Source organism: Salvelinus alpinus, chromosome 15 (assembly GCF_045679555.1).
Source record: "Salvelinus alpinus chromosome 15, SLU_Salpinus.1, whole genome shotgun sequence".
Taxonomy (NCBI): Eukaryota; Metazoa; Chordata; class Actinopteri; order Salmoniformes; family Salmonidae; genus Salvelinus; species Salvelinus alpinus.
The window spans coordinates 14,898,002-14,910,576 of record NC_092100.1 but is presented as its reverse complement, the minus strand read 5'-3'; the positions used below and the strand labels follow the sequence as shown (position 1 = coordinate 14,910,576).

At 41.4% G+C, this 12,575-nt stretch overlaps 1 protein-coding gene across 4 annotated transcripts in view; it reads left to right on the top strand.

Moving 5' to 3' along the window:
- Positions 1-12,575, top strand: part of nfia (nuclear factor I/A) — a 272,699-nt gene that overhangs the window by 46,927 nt on the left and 213,197 nt on the right. For 3 of the 4 annotated variants that reach the window (XM_071344270.1, XM_071344271.1, XM_071344273.1), the window contains exon 2: positions 8,022-8,550. In XM_071344270.1, coding sequence (XP_071200371.1) covers positions 8,022-8,550 — 529 coding nt within the window. Of the gene's footprint in view, positions 1-1,226; positions 2,584-8,021; positions 8,551-12,575 lie in introns of those variants that run through there. The other variant, XM_071344272.1, reaches the window with a different exon arrangement.

Sequence of the window (12,575 nt, the reverse complement as noted above, 5' to 3'; positions counted from 1 at the left end):
CACACACACACACACACACACACACACACACACACACACACACACACACACACACACACACACTTGATCCAGTGATTCTGTACGGGCTGCTCGAATTTATGTCAGGCCAATCTGATATTTTGGAGAAAAATCCGTCAAAATACTAAGTCACACCAAATGTTGGACGCCTTTACTGTAGGCTAATTAGTATTTATCTTACTTTTGTTTCAAACACACTGTAAATGGGCCTCTAAAATGCGAGTATTGGTTTGTTGACATTATTTCGATTAATATTAACCCTTACATGTCTGTAAGGGCAGGTGAAGCAGACAATAGGCTACCAATGCCAACCTTTGGCGTTTGGGTAGTATAGTACTTTAGGAGTATTATAGAATGTAAGATATTGGTCAGTCTTTTGATATAAGCTCTATACCCAAGTTATTACGCATGCTTTACGCACGTTGTATTCACTATTGCCAAGTAAACAATTGTTTGTTTGATGCTTTAATTGTATTTCATTACAATTGATTATTTTGTATAGATGGTTATGATTGAAACTGAATTAAATAAAATTCAAGCATCAAGTGTTCGTTAATGCGTGCGTGCTGGAGTTACGCGATGCTTTGGTTTTGGATAATATACATAGCTTCGCTGTGGATAGGAGAAGATCTTGCTCATGCTTACATAATGGCATGTGAGTTAGTAAAATGAGTGGTAGCCTAATCTTATCTCTCATATGGCTCTCTCTCGTTTATATTATATAAATGTGTGTGTGGGGGGTATTTGTTATGTAAAGTTTAATGCACTTTATTGAATTGTTGGGATCTGCACTCGCTGTGCACCACTCTGATGAAATGTGTTGTGCAAGTTCTTACAAATTGACATAAATTGGCCAAGCAGACATTGATTTGCATGTAATGTAGCATATGTCAGTTACAATCAGCCAATACTATGAATAGATGAATAACCTAGTTACAGATTAATAGACTATTAATGTCAATGATGACCAATAATTATAATTAGGCTATAACTTGTTGTAAATGTCGATAGTTGGAATATGGAATACCGTAAAGCCTACTTAGTCCGACGAATTTTAAAGTTAAGCATTTGTTCAAAAGGGGTGGTATATCTCCTATCGAGTGTGTGGTGATCCCTCGAGCTCCCTCCTCCCAGCTATACACCGTCTCATTTGCTTTAAACATCATATAAGAGCATTTATTTAGCAGTGTTGGTGTTGCAGTCTTACGCGATCCCTGCTCGTCCTGATTTAAATGAATAGGTTCGCATTGTTTGCATCAGTTTGAAAAGCCATTTCATGGCGGGGCTAAGAGGCTCAAGTAGGCAGTTTATAATTTGAACATTTGAAATAGGCTATGTAGGCTATATATTACTGTCCCGCATGTTCATTGCAGGCTACATTGCAGGCTATGTAGGCATATAGGCTACATTACTGTCCCGCATGTTCATTGCATTGACGTTGGTCTCAGTAGCCTACTTCCTTAAAAAGCGTCGATACTTTGGGAGCTATGTTGAGAGGTGAGCACAAGAGTTTGTCCTCCGCACACAGTGGACAAAAGTGAACTGTAGCTGTATGGAACTCAGTGCATGCTGTTGTGGCTACTCTCCGCAGTTAAAAGATTAACAACGTGCTCGACACTCAACCTTATATAAATGTAGATCGGGTGCTGAATCCTCGTATGTAATCCAAAGAACAAAATCCTCCTCTCCGCCATATACAGGACAGACGCAAAACGGATTCAATTTATCGTCTCCCGTTTAAGATTATTTTCTAAACGGAAACCATCTGTCGGGCTTCAGCAATAAGCAATTGGTTGGGTGTTCAGAGGCATTACTAGATCCATTATCTACCGCACCCTTCTCGTTCGTAAATCCGACAGACTCATGTCAGAGTTCGCTCCACGGTGAAGCAAGCAGCACCACATGCCTTCAATGCTTTCGGTTTTTGCAACCTTTCAGTGGAGTGAATGAGAGATCTCTTACCGAGTCCAGAAGAACGAGCGTCTGACAATCAGATATTTTTTGTAACGCTATTAATACGATATATCAAGATTTGCACCGTCCGATGATCCCTTATTTTTTCCTCTTTCCTGTGATTTTTAACCTCCGCTACAGCCAGTCTGCGCTGGGACTTTTCTTTTGTTGTTTAATATGCCTCTGGTGAAAGTTATGAGTTCTCCAACAAAGGGACTGCTCTACGGCTTTTACTGCACTGTACGGTAGATGAATGCGGAGTGGAAGCGTTGTAACTTGAGGCGGGGTTAAAGTTCAGCTCTATGCAGCGGTGAAGCGTTCGTTGCAGTTCGCAGAGTTGGAAATGTGAAAGCAAGAAGCAGGCTTTATTTTTCTCTCTCCCTTCTCTCTGTCTCTCCTTTTTTTTCCTTTTCACACACACGGACACAGCCACCACGCATACACGAGCAGACACGGACACACACCCACACACATAAACACGCAGACCCGTCACAGCAACCAAAACACACACACGCGCGCGCACACACACACACACACACATACACATACATACACTCTCCAAATCCAAGATTAGATACAACAGATATGTATTCTCCACTATGCCTAACACAGGTAAGTGAGCCTTTCATCTGTCTTTAACCATTTTTATTGCATTCATGCTTTCTTCCTCAGGGACAGGGTGATATGGACTAACGTTGCTCAAGGCATGTAACTTTGTGTGCAGTAGGTTCAGCATTCCTGGTTTGTCAGAGCCATCTGAACTAACTACCACATGGCGGATGGCGCCTACCTCCTACATATATGCACACACGTATATGCATGTCTATTTTAGTTCATATTAGACATTGACTATCTCGATGTCAAGCGCGCTTTAACTTGGACAACTTTTTGTATCCAGAGTTTCAATCCAGAAATGAAGGTGGCCTCTCCTATAAGTTACATGTGCACGTTGTTATCGGCGCGTCTTTCCACATATTTGATATGAATGAATGCACACAATGTTTTAACATGGGGTACATCATTTTCCAAAGCTTCCCCCGGACGGCTTCCAGGTCCCTGCACGTTGGGTGTTTAACATCCATGCAGTTGTCACTTTGTATCGATTACTGCTTTGAACACAATATTTAAAATACAGCAATTTGCTTGGTCTAAATTGCATCCAAAAATGATCAAAATTAAAACTGTTCGACAGTATCGAGTCCCCGCCACTCTCTGGCATTAAACTTAGCCACTCTCTGGCATTAAACTTTGCGGTGAGCCATGTGCACGGGGAAAACACAAGTTGGGACATTACACTTTTCAAATAGGCTACTAGGCTACTATTATATTCGATTGTTATGGATAGTATTGTTTTTTATTTGCGCACTATGAGTGACATGTAGTATGCACTTCCTCAAGAACTCAAGAATTATTCAACAACTTTCTGTGCTCTAACATAGTTGTCTTTTCTTGGACTTGAATGATTGTTGTTAAGTTTGATAACCCGAAATATGGTGGTTTGTAGGCCTGACCAAAAGTTAGTCAAGGTGGGAACGCTAGTGGAATAGCTTGCTTAATGATCAGTTGCATATCCGTAAATGTCGTTAATGTTTAAAAGCATAATCGGCCTGTCTTTCCTAAAAAAAATCGAAATATTATTTTAGCAAATGTATCATAATACAGTTATGGTTTTGTTTAAGATGAGAAGATAGTCTCAATACGAGTAGCCTGGGGTAAATGTAAGATTTCCAGGAGGAAAGTTGCAGCTGCGTGTCAGGAAGACACAGAAAAGATCCATCTATATTCCATACATTATGTTAGGGGTTTGTTGAGGTGACAGAACAGAGGACCTATATACAAATGTAAATTAACAGAGAGAAAAACGCACTTATTAACTGTAGCTATAATTGTTCACATATTACAATGTTATAACATATATATTTTTTCCTTTTTTTCTCATTATTGGAGGGCAGAAACTGAATTGTAGTTGTGAAAGTTCGGATGGATTTTTGTGTGTGTGTGGAATACTTTAATTTGTCTATAGCTGCATAAGGCCATAGTATAATTGATTTTTGAAATTGATTTCATATTGACCACCAATAGGCCTATCTATTGGCCTTGTCTCAAGTCAGTTGTATTTAAGCTTTGATCATATTTCCCTAAGTTGATTTCATGTTTTCATACATGTACTTTTCATTATTATTTTGGGATATAGCCTACTTTTTTCAAACATTTTTTAAACTATGACCACACAAATTTATGTAAATGACAAGTACCTGACTTAATAGCAATGATGGGTTCTGGTCCTGGACTTGCCAACCTTTACAATGGAAGACCTTTTCAAAACCATTAGTGCTAATTTACCTCTAGTGCCAAGCATTACTGATAAGTCCTGAATATTTATCTATTAATATTTAATACGATTGTACAGTGCATATACTACAAGACATAAGGGAAATGGGCCCAAAGGAGAAGACTGAAACCTGATACTAGTTGATGGACACTAACTTGAGAAGGGACATTTGGAGAAATGTCTCGCTTGAGTATGTAAAATATTTATTCATCCTCATTTTGCCTGAATCTGTTTTATTTCTTGAAACATGGCTAGGGTAATTCACATGTACTACAATTCATCTCAGCTGGATAAAACAGAATCTGTAGTAATTGGCAAATTTTAAGTATTGACAGTTGAATGATATATTGAAAAGACGCTGTGTGTAATAAAATCATCTTATTTGGGCAAAAATACTTATAATCAAAGTCTTTCAATTGATTCAAATACATTTTTTTTGTGGGTCGAATCGTATACAAGACAGGCAGGCCTAAAGCACTTCCATATTTTTTGTTTACTGCAAAGCATGAAATATTATACCTAGAACTGAACATTGACATTCTTTGTGCATTTGTAGAAAAACTATTGATAATTGCCAGAATTTGTCATTGCGTACTGCCTTCGAGGCAAATGGTAGTGTTTGTGTCTAGACGTGGAGAAGATGCAGAGATAGAAACAGTTGTGCACGTTGCATGGGTTTGGAAAAACATGACCCTTGCGGCCTACATGAGGCTGTTCGAAGATTTACCTTTGTGTAATTGCTCCAATTGATTAGCAATGGTGAGGCGTCTGCTCTGTTTGAGTCTGTTTACTGTTGTGGGCATGGAGAAAGTAAGCTCATCGACACACTCCCATAAGTACCTCTGTGTTGTGGCGTGGGTGTCAGTAGGAGGGGACTGCCATCATTGCAATTCTAAATGACAGTTATTCATGAGCTGTTGTTACAGGCCTGTTATTTGGAAACATTAGATCTGTCACCAAGGTGAACAGAAAGAAAACAAACTTCACAGCTGGAAGTTTAACTTAACATTTTCTACTGACACACTTTTATCAGTAAATATACACTACTCTAGTCATGAAAATGCAGCAGATTATATATATTGAAATGAGGCCTATACATGAGGTGGTTGAGGCACCTGTTTTATTTATGTACAAAAGCAGCAAAAATGCAGAATGTAGACTATGCAGGTATTGTTCAAATGGCCTGGAGACAGGGGAACTGTATATTATATACAGAAACCACAGATAACAATGCTCATATCAGCCATGAAGAATTTATATTTCATAGCACATTGGCTGAAGTTACTTCAGTTGGAGATGCCATTTACTGGTTTTTAAAACAATACAATTTTCATGCCTATGAGACAAGGGAGTGTGAGTCCTTTTGAAATTCGATGAAAAGGATGGTGTCATGCCACCCCAGTCAGAGGTACAGTATTTCCACTTATCAAGATGAGGAAAAAGTTATTTAATCTATGAATGGTTGAGTACATTTTGCACTGACTCAAATTAAGATCCTACATCTGTAGTTGAGCACACTTTACACTGGCTCAAATTAAGCTCTTACATCTGTAGTTGAGCACACTTTGCACTGGCTCAAATTAAGATCTTACATCTGTGGTTGAGCACACTTTGCACTGGCTCAAATGAAGATCCTACATCTGTAGTTGAGCACACTTTGCACTGGCTCAAATTAAGATCTTACATCTGTAGTTGAGCACACCTTGCACTGGCTCAAATTAAGATCTTACATCTGTAGTTGAGCACACTCTGTACTGGCTCAAATGAAGATCCTACATCTGTAGTTGAGCACACTTTGCACTGGCTCAAATTAAGATCTTACATCTGTAGTTGAGCACACTTTGCACTGGCTCAAATGAAGAACCTACACCTGTAGTTGAGCACACTTTGCACTGGCTCAAATTAAGATCTTACATCTGTAGTTGAGCACACTTTGTACTAGTTCAAATGAAGATCCTACATCTGTAGTTGAGCACACTTTGCACTGGCTCAAATTAAGATCTTACATCTGTAGTTGAGCACACTTTGCACTGGCTCAAATGAAGATCCTACATCTGTAGTTGAGCACACTTTGCACTGGTTGGGGTGGTAAAATGACCTGAGGTGAAGCCTACTCCAGACCACTCACTACTTCACTAACCTCTACTGAGTGTATTTGGGAAATTAAAATACGTCTCTTTTGGAGTGGTGATTTCTCTTTTTTATTTTTTTTTATTTTTTACATTTGTTAGGATTTGATTGGTGCATTTTAAAATGTACTGTTAGATCCGTGCCTAGTCTAGCTTGCCCCCCATAAAACCCACAGCCTACTCACTGTACATATGCATGTAAACACTCACCTAGAAGAGAAGCATATCTGCTCCGTTGCTTATAGCGTAATCTAGTGTGGCATGCTGGGACAAAATTGAAACGGAGTATTTGGAATTGGCACAGTTATAAGTTTGAGTTAAAATGGTGTCAAATCAAATCAAATGTATTTATATAGCCCTTGTTAGATCAGCTGATATCTTAAAGTGCTGTACCGAGGGGATTTGTTTTATATAAAGGGAAAGATTTCAGGTTCCAGTGCTCTTTTATTTTCTCATTCGGCAATAAACGCTTTTAGTACATAATAAGGATTTCTACAAAGGAGTTTAGTAACCTTTCGTCTCTTTGGTAGCTCAGCTCTGTTTATTTTTTAAAATCTCAAATGTCCTTGTAGTAAAGTGGGACCAGACTAACATTGTGTTGTCTATGATCGTTTGTTCAATATATTTAATGGTAGTGGTCGTTCATCTATTATTACAATTTCTTTGTTCGTCAAAAATATTCTGGTGTGAGTTTGCAGACGCGATACTATTTGAAATATGAGAGAGTAGTTTTAAGAGGTTGTTGTGCTGCATCGTTCTGGCGTGGTGTCGTGCTGTAACATTTCCATGGCCTGTATTGGGTTGTGAGGCCAGATTTTGAGAGGGAGCATATTGTCCAGTGTGTGACTGTGCTAGTAGCAGGTGTAACGGACTGATCCACAACATGCCATCTATCCACATTCTTTCTCTAATAGCTGTGCAGGCAGCTCTCCCTGCTAAAAACCCACATAATGTACCAGTCTTGGAACAGTTTTCTGAGCTAAACGTTTCTGCCTGTACATCTCTTTGTGTGTGTGTGTGTGCGCGCATGCATATATGTTTGCATGGCGAACAGTTAAAAATAGACTTTCAGCTTTCCCGCTCGGCTGTTGCTTTTTCTATCACCTCTCTGCCAGACACCCACAGACCCACATTCTTGCCAGAGAACCAAGACACGGCCATATTTCACTGCTCCCTCTTTGTCCGTACGGTCCAGAGAAACTCCTCCGTTAGCCCGTTCTCCTTGTGTTAATGAAACGGGCCCAACTGCAAAAAAAAAAAAAATGACGTAAATACTCATAAATACAAACGTGGCAGACATTGCATATTATTCTGAAATGGAAAATGTTTGTTTTCTAAAAAGTCATTTTTGTAATGATATTCTATCAAAGAGAAGTAGTGCATGTTCTTTATTGCATTCCTTCATTGCCGAGTATTTCAGATAAAAGTCAATTAGTGTTTACTCAATGTAAATCTGATTTCACAAGATGAATTGTAATGATTATTGTTGCTTTGCATTTTATTCGATTACATAAACAAAATGTTTCACTATGAATGTATGTTACCACAAAATCATTAATTATTTTCTCCTGTGGTCCTCTCTTTCACAGGATGAATTCCATCCTTTCATCGAAGCTCTGTTGCCCCACGTGCGAGCGTTTGCCTACACATGGTTCAACTTGCAGGCCCGCAAGAGAAAGTATTTCAAGAAGCATGAGAAGCGCATGTCTAAGGAAGAGGAGCGCGCGGTCAAGGACGAGCTGCTCAGCGAGAAGCCTGAGGTCAAGCAGAAGTGGGCATCACGCCTCTTGGCCAAGCTCCGCAAGGACATCCGGCCAGAGTTTCGGGAGGATTTTGTGCTCACTGTCACCGGGAAGAAGCCCCCGTGCTGCGTGCTGTCCAACCCCGACCAGAAGGGTAAGATGAGGAGGATTGACTGCCTGCGTCAGGCAGACAAAGTCTGGAGGTTGGACTTGGTCATGGTCATTTTATTCAAAGGTATTCCCCTCGAAAGTACTGATGGGGAAAGGCTGGTGAAGTCCCCACAGTGCTCGAACCCAGGGCTGTGTGTGCAGCCTCATCACATTGGAGTTTCTGTGAAGGAGCTCGACCTCTACTTGGCCTACTTTGTTCACGCAGGTAAGTCCCTCTTTTGTTTCTCAACTCTCTAAACAAGTCAACATTTGTTAAAAATTGGAGTTGCATAAATGTTGGCCTCACTCCATATATGATCATAGGAAATGGAACGTGTGATAAAGTTGTACTGTTAATCGAAAATAAAAACACTTGGATGGGGTTAACGGCTCAAATGGACCTTATCAGAGAGCGCAGGCCAATGTAATGTACGCAGTTGGCTTCACTCTTTCAAGGAACAATCACAGGCCACTCATTAAGTAAGCACCCGACCAAAACAAAGAAATGTACTTGTATTGAAGGACGTTGATTCACCTTGCCCTCACCAAACCCAACAACAGTGCACCGCACAGCACCGTCCCCTCTCAATATGCAGACACAAATGTTATCTGTAGCAGACAACCATCATTTCATCACAGCAGTAGTCTGGGAAAAGCGGGACAAATCTGCCAAATTCCTCGCACTGCCCTGTCCTTTTGCTGTTTATGACGGGCCAGAAGTTGGTACTGTGTGACGACAGAGTCAGCTGCTTCAAAACACACTCTCTCCATCACGATTGCTCAGCACAAGCAAATTAACTATTTGGTACATATAAAAACTTCAGCATGCCATCAGCCTTATATTTGATTTCTCTCATGTTAATAATTATTGTATTCAAAGGCTTTCTATTCAAAGGCTTTTAAAAACTGGAAAATACATACTAATTAACAAATCAATTCGATAGGGTTTCATGTTTTCCCCATGAGCTAAATCCTTATCTAGAAATGTTTTCAAAATGTCTTTAAAAAATGTGTGTTTTCACTATTTGATATGAGTTGTGCTTGTGCCATGAAAACTCACCCTGAGAGTGAAGTACAGTGCAAATAGCCGATAGAGAAATGTTCATTGATAAAAGGCAGCGGGGGCTCCTTCCTCAACTGACAGCAACAAACACCAGCTTTCACTTGCAAGGTTTGGAAAGAGCTCTGTTTCACCAGGCAAACCGAGCACCTTAATTACAATAATTTCCACTCTCCAACAAATGGTTTCCAGAAGCTTAAGTGAGCTAGGTGTAATGTGTACCTAGTTTTACATTCCCATAGCATCATATTGTCATCATATGTGTATATATATATATATATATATATTTTTATAGCTTTTGTTCAGTTTTTGCAGATTTTTGCATCGACAGTTGGCAGCAGTGGGGGGCCAGGCCCAGCCATTCAGAATGAGTTTCTCAACACAACAGGGCTTTATTACAGACAGAAATACTCCTCAGTTTCATCAGCTGTCCGGGTGGCTGGTCTCAGACGATCCAGCAGGTGACGAAGCTGGATGTGGAGGTCCTGAGCTGGCGTGGTTAAACGTGGTCTGCTGTTGAGGCCTGTTGGATGTACAGCCAAAATCTCTAAAACAACGTTGAAGGCGTCTGGTGTAGAAATTAACATTAAATTCTCTGGCAACAGCTCTGGTGGACATTCTTGCAGTCAGCATGCCAATTGCACACACCCTTAAAACTTGAGACATCTGTGGCATTGTGTTGTGTGACAAAACTGCACCTTTTTTTTTTTTTTTTTTTTTTTTTTTTTTTTTTAATTTTTTAAAATTTTATCCCCTTTTCTCCCCAATTTTTCGTGGTATCCAATCGCTAGTAATTACTATCTTGTCTCATCGCTACAACTCCCGTACGGGCTCGGGAGAGACGAAGGTCGAAAGTCATGCGTCCTCCGAAGCACAACCCAACCAAGCCGCACTGCTTCTTAACACAGCGCGCCTCCAACCCGGAAGCCAGCCGCACCAATGTGTCGGAGGAAACACCGTGCACCCGCACCCCTCGGTTAGCGCGCACTGCGCCCGGCCCGCCACAGGAGTCGCTGGAGCGCGATGAGACAAGGATATCCCTACCGGCCAAACCCTCCCTAACCCGGACGACGCTAAGCCAATTGTGCGTCGCCCCACGGACCTCCCGGTCGCGGCCGGCTGCGACAGAGCCTGGGCGCGAACCCAGACTCTGGTGGCGCAGCATAGCACTGCGATGCAGTGCTCTAGACCACTGCGCCACCCGGGAGGCTAAAACTGCACATTTTAGTGGCCTTTTATTGTCCCCAGCACATGGTGCACCTGTGTAATGAGCATGCTTTTTAATCAGCTTCTTGATATGCCATACCTGTCAGGTGGATGGATTATCTTAGCAAAGGAGAAATGCTCATTAACAGGGATGTAAACAAATGTGTGCAAACAATTTTAGAGAAATAAGCTTTGTGTGTGTCAGGAAAATTTCTGGGATGTTTTATTTCAGCTCATGAAACATGGCACCAACACTTTACATGTTGCGTTTATATTTTTGTTCAGTATACAATTTGCTGAGGCTCATTGTGGCTAAAATGTCATGGGCGCTTTGCTCTCGTGAGCATTCTGATACCTAAAGTTAGAGTTTTTTTTTCAGCCTTGAGTGAGAACAAGAGAGAGAAGAAATAGATGGTTCCCACAGAGCACAGAGGTATGCCTTCAGTAGAATTAAGTCTGCAGTGTGTTCTCGCTCTCGCCATCTCGTTTTCTCTCTCTCTGTCTCTCGTCGCCTCGTCCCACAGGATCAGGTTTCTTCCCGTGTCTTATTTAAAGCAGTGAAGCATTTCTAGAGCTCTGTTGATTACAAGCCATCTGAAGAGAGGCTGACCTCATGCACCGATGCCGAAGGTGGGGTTTTTCAGCTGAAGTCAGTAATTAAATGCCAGGGCAAGGTATCCCCCACTGCTGCCAGGGCAAGTTATCCCCCACTGCTGCCAGGGCAAGGTATCCCCCACTGCTGCCAGGGCAAGTTATCCCCCACTGCTGCCAGGGCAAGGTATCCCCCACTGCTGCCAGGGCAAGGTATCCCCCACTGCTGCCAGGGCAAGTTATCCCCCACTGCTGCCAGGGCAAGGTATCCCCCACTGCTGCCAGGGCAAGTTATCCCCCACTGCTGCCAGGGCAAGGGGTGGAAGAAGGGGACCCCCGTGACAACACTATCCTGCCACCAACCCATTTAACAGCAAACTTAGTAGACCACTTTTATTATCAGGGTATGAAAATTCTCAAATACAACTATTGTGCAAAGTGTGTGTATACTTGCAAAGTTGACAACATAATTAGAATTTTATTATCTTTAGGCTTACTCTTGGTGAATTATTGTGCAATATGGTATATTCTTGGGAGAGTTTTGTGATATAATGCCACATGCCTACCCCTACTTAGTGGCGAGTGTGTGTGTGTGTGGGGGAATGGGCCGGGATATCAGTCTTAACCAGGGCTTTCTGTGCGTTGTTCAACCGTCACATCATGTGTCATCTTTAGGAACAATGTGGTGTCAGGGGGGCCACAATGTGGTGTCAGGGCGGGCCCCCCTTTGACTACAGAGCAAGCAGAGTGGCCAGGGCTAATTTACAGCCTCGCTCTCGGCCCGGCAACGGGTGTCACTATCACAGGAGCACTCAACATGTGGGAAAGGTCATGGCTTAAGATGTTAGGTCCTTGACCCTATCTTCTAGGCATTTGACCTCTTAGACAAATATCACCCCTCATTAGCAGCCAGTTAAGCTGCTGGATAGCTTTGGCTTTGGAAGCCTCTGTGATCTGCAGCCCACTTTCACTTTCCCAGCAGCCCACTTTCACTTGGTTTGGGGGCAGCAGGACCAGGTGGTTAAAATTAGCCAACAACCATTTCGACATTGACTGAACTAACCGCTTTAAGCCATTTATTTAATGAACGCAGAAAAATATTACTAAAATGTTACAAGCCATATATGATGCTATAGTAGCCATTGATGGCTTATGCCTAGATAGTTTTCTGTAAAGTTGAAAGTTGTTGGGTGATTAACTGTTGCAGTGGTAGTTGAAATCATACAAATTATATTGTGAAAATGTTCAGATTTATATATTTTTTTTTTCTTCACCCAGATAAGTATTATTGGCAAAAAACAGATGAAAGAAAACTGTGTTGAGTGAGACTAGTGGTCCCATGGCTAAATCAAATCAAATTCAATTTTCTTGGTCACATACACAGCAGATGCTAT